This window comes from Theropithecus gelada, chromosome 4 (genome assembly GCF_003255815.1).
Source record: "Theropithecus gelada isolate Dixy chromosome 4, Tgel_1.0, whole genome shotgun sequence".
Taxonomy (NCBI): domain Eukaryota; kingdom Metazoa; phylum Chordata; class Mammalia; order Primates; family Cercopithecidae; genus Theropithecus; species Theropithecus gelada.
The window spans coordinates 49,093,330-49,117,509 of record NC_037671.1 but is presented as its reverse complement, the minus strand read 5'-3'; the positions used below and the strand labels follow the sequence as shown (position 1 = coordinate 49,117,509).

Sequence of the window (24,180 nt, the reverse complement as noted above, 5' to 3'; positions counted from 1 at the left end):
GAGATTGCCAAGGGACAAAATGCAGTAGTCAAAAGCAGAGAGCCTCTGAAATGTGTGGTCTTTGCAAGGCCTGAGATATACTTTAAATGTTTCCCCTTTACGGAAAAATAAACCATCCAACTACTATTGGTTTTCTCCATTTATATGACCTGCAAAAACCTCAAGCAATAAAACACATGCCGCAAGATAAGTTTACTCTCCTACCTCATCCCCAAAGTTATTCTTTCAGCAATATTCCCAGCCTCAGCAAACGAAGTTACCACTTGCCAGTCATCCAAATCCAAAACCTCAGAGTTTTAACTCCTCTCCCTTCCTAATCCCTCCCACTAACCAATTTGATAAGGTTAGGTTCTGATAAATCTACTTTTTCACATATTTCTGAAATCCATTCCCTCTTCTTTGTATCACCTGCCTCTTCCTTGGTGCAGGTCCCTTCCATTTTTCCCCTGGAGAATTGGAGCATCCGTTAATCAATCTCTTGCCACCAGTCTTGCTCTATTTCAATTATTTAACCACTGTTGATCAAGTAATCTTTCTACAATGGAAAACTAGCATAGAATGAACCTTGCACCAAACAATAGGTCCCTCACACATGGCTCTTCATCACCAGGCTCCTGCTCACCTTCCTGGCTCCTGCTCATTATCTGCCCCTGACATGCAAAACTCCAGGCACACCGAACTTAGGGGGTTCTCCATGTAACCAGGTTCAGGTTCATGTTTGCTCTCTTCTCACCCTCTCCCTCTTCTTCCCTTTGATCCTCTCCTCCCCTTCCTCTTCCTCCTTCTCCTCCCTCACCCTCCCCCTCTCTCCCTCTTCCTGCCCTCAATTTGTCCTCCCTTCTTCTCTCTAACAGTCATCTCAGCTCTCCCTGATGCTTCATCCCACACTTTCTCAGTGGCCCCACTCCTGCCCTGCTGCAACCCAGGACACTCGTTGTCATGTATTAAGACAATGTACTAATTTCTCCACCATCCCCATCTGCCAACTGTAAGCCTGCTGAGGGCTAAGACCGTATTGCATATTTTGTTGCACCTACAGTCTAGCATACTTCCTGGAATGTAGTAGGTATACAGTTTTTTAAAAAATAGAAGAATGAGGCCGGGCACGGTGGCTAAAGCCTGTAATGATGGTTTACGCCTGTAATCCCAGCACTTTGGGAGGCCGAGGTGGGCGGATCACTTGACGTCAGGAGTTCAAGACCAGCCTGGCCAACATAGTGAAACTCCGTCTCTACTAAAAATACAAAACTTAGCCAAGCATGGTGGCACATGCCTGTAATCCCAGCTACTCAAGAGACTGAGGTGGGAGAATTGCTTGAGCCTGGGAGATGGAGGTTCCAGTGAGCCAAGATCATGCCACTGCACTCCAGCCTGGCTGACAGAGACAGACTCTGTCTCAAAATAAATAAATAAATAAATAAGCAAGCTCCAAAAATAACTACTCTGGTGAGTTAGGTTTTAAATTTGTATCTAAGTAGTTATCAGTATTTTTCTTTTATTTAACTGCTATTTTTTGCATTTTTTTCCTAAGAGGCTAAATCATGTACTAACTACCATTTTCATCATACTATCCATCCATGATTATTAAAACCCCATGGTCAGGACTCGGGATTAAGATGGGTGATAGGAGGCAGGACTAGCTTGCAGCTGCCTGGACAGAACAGTGTATGGAGACTCACATCATGAATTTTTGCTCCAAGAACTACCGCAGGAACATACCAGGAAAGCCGAGGGAATCCATAGACCCTTTGAAGGAACTGGATCACAACTGCATGCTCCCTGAGATGCTGAAAACCTGTGAGTTTTCTTGCTTTCTCAACAGGGAGGTTCGTGGTCTGGGACAAGTTCTCAGCCCTGGTCACTAGCTGCCTGGAAATGGACTCAGTGCTGTTGAAGGGGCACGGTGCAAATAAGCCCAGCCTTTATGGCTGCGGGCTGCATGGGAGCAGGGTGAGACCTGTGACTGCAGGCTTTTCCCCACTTCCTTGGCAACCTGTATAACTCAGCAGAGGCAGCCATAATCCCTCCTGGAATATAACTCCACTAGACTGGGAACCACACCCCCATCCCCCACAACAAATAAAGAAAACTATAGACCAATACCCCTTGGTACCCCCAATATGTTCATACATGCAAAAATCCTCAACAATGTACTGGTGAACTGAATCAAACAGCCTGTCAAAAAGATAATTCAACACGATCAAGTGGGTTTCATACCAGGGATGCAGGGATGGTTTCACATACACAAGTCAATAAATGTGATACACCACATAAACGGAATTAAAAACAAAATTCACATGATCATCTCAATCGATGCAGAAAAAGCATTTGATGAAGTCCACCATCCCTGTATGATTAAAACCTTCAGCAAAATTGGCACATACCTTAAACTAATAAAAGTCATATACAACAAACCCACAGTCAACTTTATAGTGAATGACAAAAAATTGAAAGCATTTCCCCTGAGAACTGGAACAAGACAAAGATGCCTTCTGTCACTACTTCTATTCAACATACTACTGCCAAAGCAATCAGACAAGAGAAAGAAATAAAGGGCATCCAAATCAGTAAACAGGAAGTCAAATTAGCACTGTTTGCTGATGATACGACTATATATACCTAAAAAACCCTAAAGTCTCATCCAAAAAGCTCCTAGAACTGCGAAACAAATTCAGTAAAATTTCAGGATACAAAATTAATTTACACAAATCAGTAGCTCTGCTAAATACCGACAGTGACCAAGCTGAGAATCAAATCAAGAACTCAACCCCTTTCACAACAGCTGCAAAACATAAAATAAAACACTTAGGAATATACTTAACCAAAGACTGAAAGACCTCTACAAGGAAAACTACAAAACACTGCTGAAATAAATCATAGATGACACAAATGAATGGAAAGCTATCCCATGCTCATGGATGAGTAGAATCAATATTGTGAAAATTGCCAAAAGCAATGTACAAATTCAATACAATTCCCTTCAAAATACCATCATTCTTCACAGATCTAGAAAAACAGTCCTAAAATTCATATGGAACCAAAAAAGAACCCACATAACCAACACAAGACTAAGCAAAAAGAACAAATCTGGAGTCATCACATTACCCAACTTCAAACTATACTATAAGGCCATAGTCATTAAAACAGGAAAGTACTGGTATAAAAATAGACACATAGACCAATGGAACAGAATAGAGAACACAGAAATAAACTCAAATACTTACAGCCAACTGATCTTCAACAAAGCAAACAAAAACATAAAGTGGGGGAACGACATCCTATTCAACAAACGGTGCTGGGATAATTGGCAAGCCACACGTGGAAGAATGAAACTCTTCTCTCACCCTACATAGAAATCAACTCAAGATGGATCAAAGACTTAAATCTAAGACCTGAACCCATAAAGATTCTAGAAGGTAAAATCAGAAAAACACTTCTAGACACTGGCTTAGGCAAAGATTTCATAACTAAGAAGCTAAAAGCAAATGCAACAAAAACAAAGATAAATAAATGGGACTTAATTAAACTCAAAAGTTTCTGCTTGGCAAAAGGAATAATCAGCAGAGTTAACAGACAACCCACAGAGTGGGAGAAAAATCTTCACAATGTATATGTCCAACAAAGGACTAATATCTAGAATCTATAAAGAACCCAAACAAATTAGCAAGAAAAATACAAACAAACAATCCCATCAAAAAGTGGGCTAAGAACATGAATAGACAATTATCAAAAGAAAATATACAAAAGGGCAACAGACACATGAAAAAATGTTCAACATTACTAATTATCAGGGAAATACAAATAAAAACTACAGTGTGATACCACCTCACTCCTATAAGAATGGCCATAATTAAAAAATAAAAAAATAATATACACTAGTGTGGATGCATGAAAAGGGAACACTTTTACACTGTGGATGGGAATGTGAACTAGTACAATGACGATGGAAAACAGTGTGGAGGTTCCTAAAAGAACTAAAAGTAGATCTATTATTCGATCCAGCAACCCCACTACTAGGTATCTATCCACCCAGAGAAAAAGAAGTCATTATACGAAAAAGATGCTTGCACACAAATGTTCATAGCAGCCCAATTTGCAACTGAAAAAATATGGAACCAGCCCAAATGCCCATCATATATGTACATGTGTGTGTGTGTGTGTGTGTGTGTGTGTGTGTGTGTGTATATATGGATGGAGTTGGAGACCATTATTCTAAGTGAAGTAACTCAGGAATGGAAAAAACAAATATTGTATGTTCTCACTCATATGTGGGAGCTAAGTTATAAGGATGCAAAGGCAAAAGAATGGTACATGGACTTTGGGGACTCAGGGGAAAGGATGGGGTGTGGTGAGGGATAAAAGACTACACTTTGGGTACAGTTCTTGGGTGACGGGTGCACCAAATCTCAGAAATCACCGCTAAAGAACATAGTCATGTCACCAAAAATAAATAAATAAATCACACATGGCCAGGACCAGACAACCACTGCAGGCAAAGCCTGGAGGCAGCAATGGAAACTGCAGTGTGAGGGAGTGAGGAAATACCCCCAAATGGAGCTGAAGACACAAACATACAGCGTCACAACAGATGGCAGCTTTGCTTCCCAATCTATTGGTTGACATAAACACCATTGAAGAAAAATGGCTTCTTCCTTGATACATCATTTAGTTCTTCTTAGAAATAAATAACTATGAAGAGCAAATTTATATCCACAACTTTTCAAAGTCTAGCAGCAGAGTACTACAACTTAGAACAGTACTCTTTAAAGGGTCAAGTTTATACTTCAATAAAGCTGACTTTTTAAAAAGTACTCTAATTTAAAACATGACCTAAACCTAAAAATAGTATTGAAATAGTTTTCCCTGAAGCCAAGACATATCCAAATAATTCATTCTGTAGAGAGTATGCTAAAAATGTTATATAATTTAAAAATTCACAGTGAACAATTTGATTTTCCTTTTAGTTTCTTTCCAATTTCCTCTTTTCACATTTGAAAGAGATGTGTCCTTTTTATAAACCAAAGTGTGCATGATTTTCACTCTGTAAAATTTCATACCAACCCGTTAAACTGTTGAAATATGATATATGAGCTCTCTCCTTCATAGGGCTTGAAATCCACACAGGACTTGAGGCGGAACATCTCAAAGGCATACAGAATGGCTCCTTTAGCATTCAGCCCTGCAGACATCAGTAAAAATATCAATAAGCGTTAGTTTAAACCTTGGATAATATCTATAACTTATAGTTTAGAGAAAACCATGCTACCACATGAAATCCACAGAGGTGCATGATAGATTTTTTGTTAATAAATAGATTTCCTGGTAACTAAAACTGCAAAATTGGTTATGGACATGTGCAAAATTAGTTGTGGACATAAACATTAAATGCATACCTTGAATGCACAATGCAAATATGTCTACAAAATAAGAATATTCACATGTGTATATGGCTAAATAAAATAATAAAATAACTTCAACACTTTCTCGCTTTCCCTTTCCCCCACTGAAGCAGAGATTTAGAGTGCATTGCCTCAGGAGGGTCACATGGCAGAGCAGAAAACAAAAGTGACTTGTGAGTAGCTCTGGCTTTAGTCGACATAGATAAAGTACCTTAGAGAAAGGCAGTAAGATAGTGTTCCTTACTGTAATCTAAAAAGACGTTCTCTCTTTCTGGAGGAGGAAAGCAGAGTTTAGAGAGGTTTGTGGGTTCTGAGAGCATAAGAAGCACATATGGTATTTTACCCTGCTTCCCAGCAAGATGCCTGGGAGATGGCAAGACTAGACAGCTAGTACTGCACACAGTCTTAGAAAAGATTTCTGTAACCCAAGCTCAGTAACCAAGCAGCAGAAGCCTAGTGGACTTGAAGGGGCAGGAAAAATAGATGGTGACTGGTAACCTGTGGGGACCAATGACCAAAGATCAAATGTCTTTCATTTCACATAGCAGGCATGCACTTTGGCACTGTAAGACAAAGATGGGGTAGAGAAGAAAGATACTCCAGAGGAACTGAGATTATGTTTTACTTTGTGTGTATTTTTCCCCTCCCATCAACTTACTGAAGGCTAGAATCTAAGTTAAAAATTAAGCCAAGCTAAATAAAATTAAATTATATTTCTTACACATTTGATTTAGTGCTTTCTCTCAAATAGTTTATAATTATTGCCCAGGAAATTACATCTTATTTTTCTGGCTTTTATTTCATTTGATAAACTATCAAGTTGGAGCTTCCACAGTCTGGATGTCATAATATCATATCAAGATCATTAAAGAAATAGTCATGGGAATAGTCAATAAACTAATTGTAGAAACAACACAGATAACAACAAGAGCACGCATCCATCTGCTGGGAGATTTTCATGCACTTTTGCCTATTCTTATTTAGTTACATCTGTAATATGAAGAGATATACCTAAGATAGCTGTGGTGTCACAACAATGTAAGAAAAAAAGTGATTTTACTGAAGTCAAACTTCCTAGAAGGCTATGTGACTTTTTTATCCTAAATCCAAATGGTGGGATTTCTGAGAGTGGTTAATTTTTAAATCATACCTCTTCTTCCTTCTGCACACCTGAATAAGTTGTAAAGAGGGAACTAAGCAACTCTGTAATAATTTTGTAAAAATTGCCTCAACATCATTGGGATAAATGGAAATAGAGCCCATTTGAAGTCTTCCTCTTCTCCATGAAGGCAACCCTGAGTGCCCCTCCTCTGAATGCAGGAGCCACATTTGGTCTTCCTTCCTTCCTCCCCTCCTCTCCTTCCTTCCTTCCTCCCTCCCTCCCTTCCCTCCTTCCTCCCTCCCTCTCTCCTTCCTTTCTTTCTCTTTCTTTCTTTCTTTCTCTCTCTCTCTCTTTCTTCTCTCTTTTTTGGAGATGTGGGTCTCAGTTGCTCAGGTTGGTCTTGAACTCCTGGGCTCAAGTGATCTTCCTGCCTCGGCCTCCCAGAGTGCTGAGATTACAGGTGGCCAAAACTTGATTTTCATGAGTCACCTTTATGTAGGTGTTTTGCTACACTTAAGACACTGTTAGCTCCTTGAGAGAATGGGGTATACTTTTTGTCTCATTGTAACTCTTCTTCCTAGCCGACTGCCCTGGCATAGTAAGTTGTATATAGTTCTGTGTCAAACAACAAGTTAGTTTTGAAAACCACTAGCAGGCCGGGCGCGGTGGCTCACGCCTGTAATCCCAGCACTTTGGGAGGCTGAGACGGGCGGATCACGAGGTCAGGAGATCGAGACCATCCTGGCTAACGCGGTGAAACCCCGTCTCTACTAAAAAATACAAAAAACTAGCCGGGCGAGGTGGCGGGCGCCTGTAGTCCCAGCTACTCGGGAGGCTGAGGCAGGAGAATGGCGTAAACCCGGGAGGCGGAGCTTGCAGTGAGCTGAGATCCGGCCACTACACTCTAACCTGGGCGACAGGGCGAGACTCCGTCTCAAAAAAAAAAAAAAAAAAAAGAAAACCACTAGCATTCCTCTAACCCTGGATCAAATAATATAAGAAGAGTTAACTTTATTTACTCTAGGTATTTTTCTTTTGAGGAGAGTTAACTTCAGATACCAATGGCTGTGTGTATTAGAAGACAAGCATAAGAAGGCTACCTAGATTCAGTTTAGGAATCCTTTGAGAGAATCTCTGGTGCTCATAACGGTCAAGGAGCTTGAATCTAATTAATCCTCCCACAGATAACAGTTGTAAATTTGAAAAAATGAGAAAATAAACTCTTTAAATATGCTGGAAAATAGCTAAAACAGGTGGAAAATGGAGGACTTTTTTCTTAAAAAACGGAAAATTTCACTGGGTAAGATTCACATTTATACAGCTTTTTGCATGAGGGCACGCCCTAATTTCTTCAGTGTGAGAAAGAGAGAACTCAGGCATAAATCTACAGTTGTATTTTCTTAACATACCACAGGGACAGGTTTGGGGCTGAGTTTTAACCTGAGTGTCTGAAAATCAAGGGAGGAAGTCCTGGAAAGGAAAGTCATGGTTGACAAGGAGGAGATTCATCCCAAAGTTTGTGGATAAGTGCCCCTTCAATCCTTGTCTAACTCATGAACTTAGCATAAATGGGAGAAGGCTCCAAGGCCCTTAGTGGGAAGTAGCCATTGGAAGACTGAGCAACCTGAACAGATACATCAGTTGCTGCCCACTGCAGTGGAGGGACAATCTGGAGTTTGAGTCATGCAAAGTTTCAGGGGCTGGGGAAACTCGGGCATTCCATTGAAACCCCAGAAGGACCGTGACTTAACAGTAAAGACTATGTTCCAGCACTAAGAGATTTGCCTTGAACGAAGGACAAAACCACACAAAGCCTCCACAAATTCCAGATGATCATGCAGTAATTTAACTGCTCTAACAAAAATTAACACAAATCAGAGAAGAATGAGAATATGCATAATCACTACAATGTAATATAATGCCTAATATATAATCAAAAACTATGAGACCTGTGAAGAAACAGGAAACTGTTATCCATAGATAATATTAAAAGCAGTAATTAGAGAAACAGACTCCAAGATGACTAAAATGTTAGAATTAGCAGATAAACACTTTAAATCTCTATTATATACTTGTTAAAGAATTTAATGGAAAAAAAAGATGAACACGCAAATAATCTCAGCAGACAAATGGGAATTATATAAAAGAGCCCAGTGAAAATTCTATCAGTATTATATCCAAAATAAAAAATTCACTGGATAATTTTAAAAGTTGACTGGCGATGATAAAGGAGACAGAGAGAAAAACGTTCAGAAAAATGAATAGAGCTTTAGTGACCAATGCAAAAAATACTACCCAGTCTAAGATATGTGCAGTTAGAGTCCCTGATGAATAGGCGACGCACAGAAAAATATCTGAGCAAATAAAGGCCTAATATTTTTCAGATTTGGTTATTTAAAAATCACCTAAAATATATAAGAAACTTGGTGAGCCCAAGCAAGATGAATAAAAAGAAAATCAACATAAGCATATCATAATCAAACTGTTATAAGAACAAAAATAAAGAGGACATATGAAAGGAACTAGAGAAAAAAGACATTCCATACAGGAGAACAACAATATGAAAGATGGATTATTTCTTATCAGACACTGGAGACAAGAAACAGTGTATCTGGAGCCAAATATTTACCAAATATATATCTGACAAAAGACATATCCAAAATATATAAAGAACACTTACAACTCAATACTAAATAACAAATAACCCAATTTTTTAAATGGGTTAACAGAGAAGATATTTTACGAGGGAAGATATACAAATGACCAATAACTAACTTTAAAGGAGATCAACATTACTAGTCATCAGGGAAATAAAAATCAATAAATTAATAAGATAGCACTACATGCCCAAAAGAATGGCTAAAATTTAAAAAACTGACAACACCAGATGTTAGCAAAGACATGGTGTAAATGAAACTCGCATACATTGTTTGTGGTTGTGTAAAATGGTACCAGCACATTGAAAGAGGTCTAACACTAAACCTACACCTATACTATAACCCAGTAATTTTATTCTTAAAGTATTTGCACCAGAGATATGAAAATACATTTTAAAAAAGAATATGTGCAAGACTGTTCATAATAGCTTTATTCATAATAGCCTAAACATAGATTCAATCCAAGAGAATGGTAAAACAGGCTGTGACATACTCAATTCAATGAAATGACACTCAGTAACAAAAAAAGAATAAATTACTGGTAAACACAGCAACATTGATGCATCCCAATAACACTTTACTGAATAAAAAGGAGCCTTAATCAAGAGTATATAACATATGATTCCATTTATATGAAATTCTAGAAGAGGTTAAATTCACCTATGAAGAAAAAAGAAAAAATAGAACAGTGGCTTTTTTTTTTTTTCTGGAAAAGTGAGAATAACTGGAAAGGGCCATAAAAAAACTTTCTGGAAAGATAAAAGTGTTTCATCTCTTCATAGGAAGTTAGGTTTCAGAGGTATATATATTATAAACATAGTCTATCTCTTGATAGGAATGTGGATTACATAGGTGCATAAATCTTTAAGAACTCACTGAAATGTACATCTAAGGCCCATACATTTTACCCTATATATATTTTATGGTAAAGGGAACTATACACAAATATTGAACCGTAGTTAGTTACATGCATACTGAAGTGACTGGGGTAAAGTCTACTAGCGTCTGAAAGCAACTTTGAAATGCATCAAAAATACAGTGGATTCGTAGAGTGATATTAGGATGGATAGATGAGATAAAGCAAATAAAACTGTTAATTATAATCTACGTTGTGTGTATGTGAGTGTTCGCTGCACAATGCTTTTAACTTTTTGATTATTTAGAAGTTTTTATAATCAAATGTTGGAAAACAAAAAGACAATGCATTAAAATTTAAAAATGTTAAAATAATAATTTTAACGCTACTCTAAACTCAAATTCTATTTCCAGTTAAAATATTCTCAAAATGGAGGCAAAATAAAGATCATTTTCAGGTAAAAGAGAAACCAGAATTTGTCATCAACAGATCTGCTTTATAAGAGATGCTAAAGGAAGTTCTTCAAACTGAAGAGAAATGATACTAGATAAGAACTCAAATTTACAGGAGCAATGAAGAGCACCAGAAATTGCAAATATAAAAGTAAATATAAAGACTGTCTTGTTTTTCATTAATTACTTTAAAAGACAACTGTTTAAATAAAAAATCCTAACACTATAGTGTGAGACTCATGAAGCATAAGATGGAAAATACTAAACAATAAAGGGCAGGGGTATAAATGGAATTATAACACTGTAAAATGCTTGCATAGTAGTAAGGCTAAGGACAATATTTTTAAAAATTTAAACACACTTTTACCCCATCCATGAATGAAAATATTCACAAGATAAATTATGAAGTATCCATTAATACACTAAACTTTAATAAGCATACACCATATCAAAATTTGAAGAAAGCAGTAAAGCAGTGCTTCAAATAAAATTTATAGCGTTAGTAGCCATGTTGTAGAATATATTACATCAGAAAAAATGAAGATTTAAAATAAGTGATATGAATTTTCATCTTAAGAACATAGAAAAAGAGCAAATTAAACCTGAAATAAGTAGGAGAAAGGAAATAATAAAGATAACAGAAAGCAACTAAATAGAAAGCAGAGAAGCAAGAGAAAATTAACAAATCAAAAGTTGATTCTATAAAAATATTAATAAAATCAGTAAGTCCCTAGCAGGACTTGTCAAGAGAAAAAGAGGAAAAACACAAATTGCCGACATCAAGAATGAAATAGGAATATTACTAAAGATTCTACAGACATTATAAAGATAATGAGATATTATGCCAACATTTTGACAACTTAGTTGAAATAGTTGTTAAATTTTGTCAAATGCTTTTTCTGCATCTACTAAGATAACCTTAATTTTTTATTACTGAAAAACATAATTTAATAAAAGCAGCATAATAGAAAATAAGAATAATTGTATAATTATTAAATAAATTGAATTAATTATAAAAATACTATCCCACAAAGAAAATTCCATTACTTGGTTATTTTATTGGTGAATTTTACCAACATTTAAGAAAGAAAAAATTTTAATCATACACAAACTTATTCAAAAGATAAAAGAAGAGGAAACATTTTCAAGATGGTTTTGAGATCTATATAGCTTTATTACTAAAGCCTAATAAAGATATTACAAAAAAGTAAATTAGAAACCTATACTTTTTATGAATATAAACACAAAAATCTGTAACAAAATATTACCAAATGGGATCCAGCAAAATACGAAAAGGGTAATACATCATAACCAAGTAGAGCTCATCTGAGAAATGCAAAGTTGGTTTAGCATTCAAATTTGATGTTATTTACCATATTACACGATAAGGAATAAAAAGTATAGTTATCTAAATTGTCGCAGGAAAAACATTTGATACACTGTAACAGCTATTCATGATGAAAATATGCCATCTGACAAAGGGCATCTGTGGAAAACTTTCATGTCCCACATGAATGAAGTATTGAATACTACCACTAAAACAAGCCAATGAGGCAAAGATGTCCACTCTTACCACTTCTATTCAACATGGTAATGAAGGTCCTAGCCAGAACAATAAGACAAGAAAAAGCAATACATGGTGTAAAAATTGGAAAGGAACCAGTAACACTGTCTATACTGATAGGCAAGAAGAATTTTTATTAAAAGTCCTAAAAAAAATCTACAAATCAACGATTAATGAGTAAATTTAGCAAGATAACAGGATACAAAAATCAATATATAAAACTCCATTGTATTTTTATGTATTAACAGAAAACATTAAGTGGTAAAATTTTTTTTAATTTCATTTTAATAGCATCAAAAATATAAAATGCTTAGAAATGAATTTACCTAAGACACACAAGATCTCTACACTGAAATTTATAAAACGTGGATTAGAGAAATTAAAGACGACTGAAATAAATGGATAGATGTACCATGTTTATGTATTATAGGACTCAATATTTTTAAGATATTAGTTTTCTACAAATTTATGTACAGAATCAACACATTCCTATCAAAATCCCAGCAGGCTTTTTAGAGAAACTGATTATAAAATATACATGAAAATGCAAAAGATCTGGAGTAGGCTAAACTGTCTTGAAATTGGAGAGCAAAGCTGGAGCACTCAATTCAAGGTTAACTATAAAGCTAGAGCAATCAACATAGCGATTTTTGACATGATGATAGAGAAGCAGAATAAGAGAAGAAAATAGAGATACCAGATCAAGAGATAAGGAGTCTTGGCAAACTTGGCAAACAAGGCTCTTGCAAAGAGTACTCAATGAGGAAAGCACAGTTTTATAGCAAATGTTGCTGGAACAACTGGGCTAATAAATACCAATCAATCTCAATCTCTTCATCCTGTTGTACACAAAATTAGTTTGCAATCAATTATAGACAAAAATTGAAACCACACAACTTCAAAAAGTATTGGAATGTATGTTTGCAACTTGGTTTAAGCACAGATTTCTTAGAATGTAAAAACGCAAACCATAAGTTAAAAAATTTATAAACCACACTTTATCGGCATTTAAAGCTTTTGCATTTCAAAATTCACTGCTTGAAAAACAAAAACAAATAGGTAAGTAAAAGACTAACAGAAAATATTTATAATACATCTATCTGACAAAGGGCTTTAGCCATAACATATAAAATCCTACAAATAATAAAAAGACAAACAATATAATTTTTAAAACTCATGAAGGAGTTGGACAGACCTTAGTAAAAGAAGACACAAAAATAGCCAGTAGCATACTGAAATGTGCTAAATATCACTAATCACTAGGGAAATGCAAATTAAAATCATAGGGAGGTACCATTTTACAACTACTAAAATGGCTATAATTACAAAGATTAATGCTATCAACGTTAGTGAGGATGTGGAGCAAACAAAACACTCATATATTTTCAGGAGGAGTATACAATGGCACAGCCACTTTGGAAAACAGTTTGGTGTTTTCTTACACAGTTATCCATGTGACCAAGCAATTATATTCCTAGGCATTTATCAAAGATAAATAAAAAATGTATTCACATAAACTTGTACAAGAATTATCACAACAGTTTTCTTCATACTAGCCCCAACAGAAAAATGGACAATAATTTACAGTATATTAATGTAAAGAAATATTACAGAGTAGCTAAGAAAAAAGATTTAACTGTTGATCCACACCAATATGGAAGAACTTAAAAAACATAAATCAAAGAAACCAGACACACAGTATTTATAAAATAAATGCTATGGTATATGAGCTCATTTATCTGTAAATCAGCTGTAAATCAGGAAAACCTAATCCACGGGGAAAAATCAGAATGGCGGTTGTCTGTTAGGGAGTGGGGATGGGAACTGCCTAGAAAAGAACTTCATGGAATGAGGGAAGTGTGCATTATATAGGCATATGTGTTTGTCAAAAGCCTTATATACTGATTTGTGTATTTCACTCTATGTAAATTTAACTTGAATAAAACAATTCTATGCAAATATTGAACTCTAGTTAGAAAGTTTGCTTTCACAGTAGTCTGGGTCTGGGCATCTGAACTTTAACACTAAAGGTGACCTTCACATGGTGTTGCTTGAGAAATACTGCTGTATCCTTACTGCCTTTATCTTATGTCAGGTCACTTGTCTCAAATCACTCTCAAATATAATTTCTTACCTACCTTGCAGCTAGAGAGACCATATCACTTAAGCTGTGGTCTGCGTGGGGACCAATAGCATCAGCATCACTGGAGGACCACTGGACATGCAACATCTCACGCACCAACCCTGACCTACTCTGTAGGTTAGCAAGCTCCTCATACGAATCCTATGCACATTACAGTCTGAGAAGCACTGCCTTACACCTCACAGAGGCAATGGTGAAGGTTACATAAAATATTAGATGAAGGCACAGTGCCTGGCACATAATAGGGTGGTGGAGATGTGACAACCAGGATAAAAGAACCTGTAATGGGAAAGAACCCCTTTTAAAGTTGGTGTTTCTTAAATCATGTTCCATTAAGTATTGGTGTTCCATGAATTTGCAAGGCAAACACTGGAGAAAATAACTCAATTTTCCAAGTGTTAGTGAGAACAACAACATTTGTTTATATCTAGCTGTTCTCCATAAAAAGGGATTCGAGGCAGCACTGATAAAGAGGATGGAAAATACTGAAACATAATCTACATCTCCTGAGACTATAAGCAGCCTAGCAGCCCAACAAGATGAAGCAACCTTGTCCTGGCTTTCCCTCTTCACTCTAATCTTGCCCATCTGTCTAAGCAGGTGGGGCCTTGTAGGCATTGAGTCATCATGGCTGCTCAGCTGTCAGTCAACTGCTTGAGGGTGCCTACATGGGGCTTCTAATATTTATTTCTACCGGCCGTTGGTTCTATACACAATCTTAGCTGAAAGGCAGAGAAGTGATTCTACTAGTCATTATTTCTAACAATGAGTAAAATGTAACATATTCAGATCTTTTTCCCAAGAGAGAAAAGAGTAGACATTAATAACACCAAGAAAAAAGGATTGTGAACATGTGAAATATGGAGTTTTCTATTTCTTAAAGTGTGGCATGTTTCTCTTGTAACAAAAAGAGAAGAAATCAATATGCTGAAAATAGGATCCTCACACTACATTTAGATTCACCTAAACAAAGTGCAAACTTTGCCTTGCTCTGATGCAAACTATATTTCACTGGGTTTTTGCTCTTTTACGTTGCACCTGGTTATACTAATAGTTTAATGTGTGTTGCATTTTAAAAGTTATTCTTGGATACTGTGTATCTCAGACTGGTTAAGCAGCACTGGTTTTGATGTAATGTCATGTCTTTCTCCCCATGAGATAAAGATTCACCAGGACTTGAAAACCCTCTTAGACCCTGGTGGTTACTCCCAATATGAAGCCCACGAGCAGGCTGAGAGGGGAGAGAGAGTTAAACCGAAAACTCCTAATTAAGAGCAATTAATATTACCCAAATTATCAGCCAAGATGTAAGGAATGGGGAACTTCCACCTGGTGTTTGGGTCTCTCAGGCCATTTCTGGAGTTCTGTGAAAACAAAGGTAAAGGTGAGTGGGAAGCCTAGTCCTCAAGGTCACCTTGACCTCCTCCTTCAATAAACTCTCACACAGCAAACAGTCTATCACACAACTCAAATGGTTTAGTGGCAATTTCTCTTCTGATTATGAAAGCAATAGAAGTCCCTTGAGAGATAATTTGGAAAAATCAGAGAAATTATTAAGAACAAAATAAAGGGGGCCTGCAATCCCAGGAAAATTGGATAGATAAGCCATCTAATTATTTTAGACTCTTTTGTGCTGTTTACTTATTTTCCCTCTGTTTTTGTCCTTACCGGCTATAGTGGAACTCCTCACTGGAACAGATTATAGATGAGATTTCTGTTATCTCCTTCACAGTGCCCATCCCAGGGCTGGCCACAGAGCAGAGACTGACACCCAATGGTACTGTCTGTCCTGAGGAACTTACTGCATCTTTGACAGGTACTCACCTGCAAGAGGATGTCCCCTTGAAAGAGGTCCAAGCCTGCAGCTGGAAATGGAATTTTTTTTTTTAAAAAAAAGAATATTTGAGTGAACATTATTAAAAGGCATCTTTCATAATAAAATTTATCTTTGCCATTATAAATCTTTGAATATTAGTCTTTATGTGGCAAAACTTTTCGAAACAATGCAAAAATTCCAGTTGAGCAAATGTGAATGGCCAATGAGTATCACATATTGTCATAGCCTCTGTTTTCAATTTTGAAACAATAAATCTTGTCTAAGAATCTTAAAAGTAAGAGATAAGTTAGAAGGGAATTTATTGATCACTGACTATAAAAAAGGTATTTGAGGCAGCACTGATAAGGAGGATGAAAAATACTGAGAGAATGGCTGGGGGTGGTCGCTCACGCCTGTAATCCCAGCTCTTTGGGAGGCCGAGGTGGGCGGATCACCCGAAGTCAGGAGTTTGAGACCAGCCTAGCCCATGTGGTGAAACCCCTTCTCTACTAAAAGTACAAAAATTAGCTGAGCTTGGTGGTGCACACCTGTAGTCCCAGCTACTGAGGACCCTAAGGCAGGAGAATTGCTCAAACCCAGGAGGTGGAGGTTGCAGTGAGCCATGATCGCGTCACTGCACTCCAGCCTGGATGACAGAGCCAGACTCCATCTCAAAAAAGAAAAGAAAAATATTGAGAGAAATGGAGAAAAAAATAGAGTCCAGCGACATGAAGTGATGTACTATGTAATCCAGGGGCCAAGTGAGCATCAAAACTCCGGCCTTCCCATTCAGGGCTCTTTCTGCCCCCGTACCATTCTGCCTCTTGTCCCAGGGTAGATGAATGTATTCTGCTCTTTCCCATGAAAACACGATGATACCCTCCAAAACCAAGCTCAAGGTGCTGCCCACGTCATAAGGAAGACCAGAGGATTGTGGACAGATTCATTCAAAACCATACCTCCAAACATCTGTTCTCAGGTGCTTAGCAGAATACATTCTCCCACTGATAGTATTGCTTAATCCTGGCCTCATCCTGTTTCAGTAAGCAAGATTCTTAAAAGGGAAGATCTTTGTGGGAAAATTTCTCAAGCATTAAAAGAGCATCACTTATCATAACTCTCATGTGACAAGCAACATTTTCTGTAAAATGCAACAACTTCAGACAGAATCACTGGATTGTACTTCATTCTGAGGACAGCCCTGATTTACAGGCCGGGAAACCAAAGCAGAGATTAATTACCACAGTCTCACGAGCCAACAGAGGCCCCATTTGGCAAAGCCCATGGTTCATTCAGGAACCAGCTCCATTTATGCATAGGACACCAAGGAGGTGTTAGGTATTAGCAGGCATCATGATTTCACTGGCCAGTGACTAACTAGGGCTATCCCTGCATCACTCCCTTCCTCATGCACACATTTGCTAGATTGCTTAATCTTCTTAGCCCTGACCTATTCCTATGCTAGCAGTGTAATTAAACAACCACAAACAGTAATGACATCACTGTACCACTGTCAGTAGGACCCAGATTTGAATAATCTTTTAAATAAAGGGACTTTGTTCTGGTCCATCTATTCTTTCATTGAGAATAGTTCTACTATTTGTTTGTCCTGAGCAAAAATCTGTATTTCCTGACACCTGGCCTGGATTATAATGGAATCGAGGGAGCTCTTCCAGAGTGAAGTGAACGAGCCCACTCAGACTTTGGCCCCAGTGGTCAGACAGAATGGATGGGGTCATGGCGGGCAGGGAGAACTTCCCAAAGAAGTGCACATCCAGTGAAAGCAAGCCTCAATCTATTCATTACCCAATTTGTTCATGTGGTGCGCACTTATTAAATGCCTAATGTGTCTGAAGCATTTTTCTAGATGCTGGGACATAGCAGAGAATAAAACAAAGTCCTTGAGGAAATGACACTCTTGATTGGGGGAAGAGGGAGACATACAAATAAACAAATAACTGTAAGGTATGACAAATGGTGAAAAGTACAATAAAAAAGAAACAAACGAAAGGTAAGGTGAGAAAGAGTGCTGAGGTGAGATAGGTTAGCTATTTTATTAAAGAGTGGTCAGGGAGGGCCCCCCAGAGGAGGTGGCATTGTAGCAGAAATATGATCGAGTAAGGGAATGAAGGAAGTGTGGTGGAGGTAAAGGCAACACCAGATAGAAAGGTCCTGTGGCAGGAAAGCCTTGATGTCTTAGGGCAGTGGTCCTAAACTTGAGCATCAGAGTCCCCTGGAAGGCTTGGTCAACACAGGTTGATGAGCCCCCACCCTTGGATTTCTGGTTCATTAAGTCTGGGGCGAGGCCTAAGAATGTTCATTCCTAAGAAGTTTATTGATGCTGCTGGCTGGGGGACAACACATTGAAAATCACTTCCTTAGAGGAGTAGCTGTGCAGTCAGGGTGGCTGGAGAGCTCAAATGGGAAGAGGAAGAGTAGTCACAAATCCTGTTTCAGCAGATCCACTCATACTCTAATGTGCATAGAAACCACTTGGGTCTGTCAAATTGGAGATGCTAATTCGGTAGGTCTGGGGTGAATCCTCAAATGCGGCCTTTCCAAGAGAAAGCTCTTGAGTGACACAAGTCACTTTGGCCTGTGGAACACACTTTGGGAATCAAGGCTCTAAGGCCTTTACTTTGTGTTGGAGGAGAAGTCATTAGAAGGTTGCAGCAGAGAAATGACGTGATCTGAAGGATAATAAAGGAAGAGTTCTATGTTGTGCAGAATAGTCTGTAGGGAGCAAAGGCAGAAAGGAAGCACAGTTATAAGGACCAGTTCGGATATGAGGTGGCTGACCAAGGTGGGGACAGTAAAAGTGCTGAAAAGTCTCAACTGTGGTATGATTTGAAAGTAGATCTAGGCCGGGCACGGTGGCTCATGCCTGTAATTCCAGCACTTTGGGAGGATGAGGTGGGCAGATCACAAGGTCATGAGTTCAAGACCAGCCTGACCAACATGGAGAAACCCTGTCTCTACTAAAAATACAAAAACTAGCCTTGCATGGTGGTGGACACCTGTAATTCCAGCTGCTTGGGAGGCTGAGGCGGGAGAATCACTTGAACCCGGGAGGTGGAGGTTGCAGTGTGCTGAGATTGTGCCATGCACTCCAGCCTAGGTAACAGAGCAAGACTCCATATCTTGGGAAAAAAGAAAGAAAGAAGAGAAGAGAAGGAAGGAAGGAAAGAAGGAAGGAAGGAAGGAAGGAAGGAAGGAAGGAAGGAAGGAAGGAAGGAAGGAAGGAAGGAAGGAAGGAAGGAAGGAAGGAAGGAAGGATCAAGTAGATCTAATAGCATCTGCTGACAGATTTTGCATAAGGTATGACAGAAAGACAAGAGTTAGGGGCAACTCTAAGATTCTGAGCCTAAAATCTAGAAGGAGTGAGTTACATTTACTGAAATGAAAAGGACTGAGAGGAGCAGGTCTTCGGGCGGAGGATAAGAAATGTTAAGTCAGCCTTGCGAGGCAAAAAGAAGATGGTGAAAGGTGGCAATTTTCTCTATATGATTTTCACCATCAATTTACAGGGTTAGAATCTGGCCATATGGCTAACCCAATCAATCCTGGTGGTTTGGTTGAAATGGCCTAAAAAAAAGATTACATGGTAATGAGATTTCTTCACTGGGGTCAAAGTTCAGAGGTGGTGGTAGGCCTGAAGAGTACAAAATGGCAAAGAGGTAAAGAATTAATTTTTATTAGATAGATAAGGATGAGATTAGAAAAACTCTAAAAATTCAAATCCCAGCCCTGTTGTAAAATAACATCAGATTCTCTGAACTGTTTACACAATGTCTGACTCTAAAAAGAGATATTTTAGTGCCTGGCTCTGAAGTCTTGGGACTCATTCATGCATTCACCCATTTACCTTCCTAAACTATTTCTGCTCTGCCCATGCAGCCATTCTCCAGCTATTCCAATTAAATATCAACTAACTGGCTTCTCTGTGAGTGAGGGAACGCCAGAAAAATTGACCCATAGGTATAGGTGTTTTCATTTTGTAGTCTTCAGATAGCACTGAGCTATTAAGGTACGGGCTGCAAGATCTGGAAGTGAGCCCCGTCACTGCTACCTATGATCCTGAGCAGGTCACTCTAACCATGAGAAGCCACTTGCTCCTCCCCCCAAAAAATGAAAACAGCACTTAGTCCACAACAAGACTGGACAAATAAAAATATCATGGCCAGTGGAGGGGTTGGGTTTTGTTTCCCCACTAAATATAACCAGAGGCTTATTCTTATATTTTTCTTTAACTATCAGAATAATTATCTATTTGCTTTCCTTTTCTTCCAAATACAAATTAGAAAAATAATTTTTTTATAAAGAGAAACGTGTTATGTATCTAGATCCATTGAGGACTCCCTAGCTCTCCTAGAATGTCTGGTCTAATTGTCTTCTTTTTCCACATTTTTATCTTTCAGAAAATGCAATTTCTCACAAAGCATCAATAAATATTTCTCCCCCAAAGAATCACAATACAGTATTATGAAGGAAAGTGCTTTTCAGTAATCCCATCACTGGGTTTTAAGTAATTTCAATACTTTAGTATGCAAAAATTGACCTCACCTAAATTGATTTCTGAAATATCCTTCTGTTCACCAAAGTCTGCATCATGTACTGTTAAAAGTGAGGGAAAAAAAATATTATTAGCCTTGCTGAACGAAAAAAGTTCAAAAACACTCTCTGTGCATTTGAACTAATTCTTACCATTTTCTTTAGGAAGATACTTAATCTGAAAAAAAAATAAATATACAGAAAATGGATAACGTATACTAGAATTAATATTTCTAAATATCCAAAAAGCAGGACTCTACTTACCGATACAGCTGCTATGTGGGCAAAAAACAAGGTAAAGGAGAGAATGCATGTGGATCTAGTCCAAGCCATTGCTGCGAGTGAGCTGATTTTAGCAGACACCTTGTCATAAATACCTTTTAGACTTTACCCTGACGGTTGTATTAGAAACTTTGACCCTTCCATATGTACCGTAGTGCTAAAAAAGGTAGTCAAAGATAACAGCATTGACTCTTTCGAGGACAGACACTAAGTTTACCTTAAATGCTTAAGCTTCAGAGACTGGGGAAAAGTTTGAAAAATTAATACTGAAATGAGCATATAAGAAGTAATAACATTCCTATAGGGCAGCAATAGCGATTCATATAATATAACAGAAGATCCTCTTAACAATGAAAACAAAAATAATTTTAAAATTTATTATTAAGTATTTAATTCAAATAAAATATAAATTCAAATTTTATGGAAATGTTATAAAGCAATTATTGAAGGACATAAAAAAATCTGACTCTCTCTCTATATATACATATATATGAAATATTAATAGATTATTTCAATATTAATCTATAAATTCATTTTCATTCTAGTAAAAAATCTAACAGGGTTTTCAGTGGAATTTGTCAAGCTGACAAATGGTTCAATTCACATGAAAGAGTAAACCTTGAGGAATATATAAGAAAATTCTGAAAAGGATGAATAAAGAGAAAAGAATCGCCCTAAAAGAATATCAATAACTTTTGTAAAATTACAGTAATTAGAGTGTAATAGTTCCAAAAATAAAGACAATGAATCTATAGCCTGGAATAGGTAATATCCAAATAGATGCAAACACATGTGGGGCTTTTGTGTATGAGAGGAACCAAACAGTCAAGAGGGAAATCCTGGTCTCTTTCATAATAATATTGGAATAATTGCATTTCCATATGAGGAAAAACATTAAATGTTCATCTGACACCATTCACAAAAACAAATTCTAGATAGATTAAAAATGTAAATATGAAAATATAAACTTTGAAAAAGAAAATGTAGGAACATATTTTTAACCTTGAGTTCAAGAAAGATTGCTTGAACATGAAAAAAAACATAGAAATTATAGGGGAAAAGAATAATACATTTGACTATATCAAAATTTAAACTTCTTCATGACAAAAACATAACATGATTAAAAGATAAGCCACAGATGAGAGATGATATGTATAGTGCATATAATTGAATAAGAATAAGTATTCAGGATATGTAAAGAATTTCTACAAATCAATAACAAGAAAAAGAGATTATCTAAGGAAATAATGAACAAACAATATGAGTAGCTAATTCACAAAAAACCCAGATGGCCGATATACATGTAAAAAGGTTTTTAGCCTAATAAGTATTCAGAAAATATATAAATTCAAATAGCAGTAAAATACTCACCTCAAGCTAAGATTGGCATAAATTAAGAAGACTGACAATATCAAGTGTCAACAAGAAGGTAAGAAAATAGGAAATCTAGTAGGACATCAATTTGATGCTATCTAATGAAGTTGAAATGTGCACAGTTCATAGGATAGAAACACCACTCCTAGGTCTATATGCTAAAGGAACTCACACATATGTGCACAAAATTCCACAGAATATATTCACTGAAGGTTTTTTGTGTTATAGTAAAGAATGGGGAAAATGTGTTTATACTGAAAGAAAAGATAAATTATGGAATATATTCAGTCATGCACAGGTAAATTAACAATTGGCTCTTTTAAAAAAAGTAAAAACAAACAAGCAAACAAACAAAACCAGGCCTTTATTTGTAGTGTTTGTTGATTTCCATGGTCAATTTCAAGCTACCAACATCATGTCACTGAATGCAGCGTTGGCAAGAGATGTACACAGTGGGCTCCATCTGCCCCAGCACAATACTAAATATATGCACACACCCACCTATTCTTGCCTGCACCAGGTGTAAGAATCTTTGGTATTAGAGCAATCTTCAAGGTCTAGAGCCTGCATCCCTCTACCTCAGACTTACTACTGGGCAGGTGGGCTAGTCCTGCTATCAAAAAAGCATTTCCTGTCACAAAAGACTTTTAGAAGGTTAACAGTAGAGCTTCTTGAGCTGTAAAATAGGAGGCATGTCAACTGGGGGCCTGCTTCTGATGGGCAGAAGAGGTCTATGGCTGATTTTTGTTTTACCTAAGCCACTGATGGTGAGCTGATAAAAGGCCATCTTCCACTGTCTCTAACCACTACAAGCCACTAATATTACCTTTTTAAATGAAATAAAACAAAACAAAACAAAACAAAAAACCAAATTTGCTCAACAGCTGCAATGACTTAAGTGAGCAACTACAATCCATACCATTTAAAAATTGGGCAATAATCAAATTTTAAAATTGGGCAACATCATAAGAATAATTGGCTTTAAGTATCAGGGTGGAAAACATGGGACTTTTGTTTCTTAAATGTGTTGTTTAATTTTTCTCAAATTCTGAAGCAATTATGGTAAAATTGAATATTTGTTAATCTTGGAAGCCAGGAAGTAGGAGTTTGTTATTTTCTAAAGAAACAGGCAGTGCTGTTGCTTTGGTACACCTCTCTACTAAATCTCAGGTATTAGGATTTCAAACAGGCAATAGTGAAGCTGCTTAATTCTCTCCACCTTCTCTTGCTTCCAGCCAGATGTGTTTTTATCTTTCCCTGCCTTCTTAAACTTATCTGAATGATATACTACAACAATGGCTTTGGGATCAGATAGGCAGGAATTCCACCTCTACCATTGACTAGCTATGGCAATTTTAGCATCTACTTTCTATGTGTAGAATGGATAGTGGTGCCTACTTCATGGTGCCAATGTAAAAGTTCAATGAGATAACATATGTAAACCACAGCTACTAGAAACATAGAAAGCACTCAATAAACTGCTCTTTCTACCTACTAGTTAGCAACTGCCTCCTAGCAAAACATGGGTAATAAAAACAGCTCAGTCCACTCCTTGCTCAGTGGAATCTCCAGTGGTGAGAACATAGGTCTTCAGCAGACACAACCTGCCCCCAATTATTTTATGGTCACAATCTTAATGGCAGGTGTTAATTAGTTACCAGCTATTTGCAATCCTAGTCACTTCTTCATTGTGTCAGGGTATCAGATGAGTAAGGCTGGGGCCTTAAGTCCTTCATTTGAAGGGTTTATGGCTTTTCAGTTTAAAGAAGATTATGCACTCTGAGGTCAAGGTCCATGCTTTATTTCCTGTATCTGCCCCAGTGTTTGGAAACATAGTAGGTAATAAGTTATCATTTTAACTGAAAAACAGTAAATAGAATTTTCTCTGAAGGTATTGGATGGGGTGACTTGCTTTGATCTCAGGCAGGGCATTTCATAAACTGACCAGTTGAGAAAGTGGTCTGAAGCTTGGAGGAAGAAAGTC

The 24,180-nt window shown here is 37.3% G+C and overlaps 1 protein-coding gene across 1 annotated transcript in view; it reads right to left on the bottom strand.

Moving 5' to 3' along the window:
- MEP1A (meprin A subunit alpha) overlaps window positions 1–20,909 on the bottom strand; it is a 43,850-nt gene extending 22,941 nt beyond the window's left edge. Inside the window, exons 1-6 of the mRNA XM_025382560.1 lie at window positions 20,805–20,909; window positions 20,694–20,718; window positions 20,553–20,603; window positions 15,998–16,038; window positions 15,462–15,537; window positions 5,062–5,179 (exon numbers count right to left, since the gene is read on the bottom strand). Of these exons, the coding sequence (XP_025238345.1) occupies window positions 5,062–5,179; window positions 15,462–15,537; window positions 15,998–16,038; window positions 20,553–20,603; window positions 20,694–20,718; window positions 20,805–20,873 (380 nt within the window). The 5' untranslated portion in view covers window positions 20,874–20,909. The remainder of the gene's footprint in view (window positions 1–5,061; window positions 5,180–15,461; window positions 15,538–15,997; window positions 16,039–20,552; window positions 20,604–20,693; window positions 20,719–20,804) is intronic.
- Window positions 20,910–24,180: the final 3,271 nt, after the last annotated feature.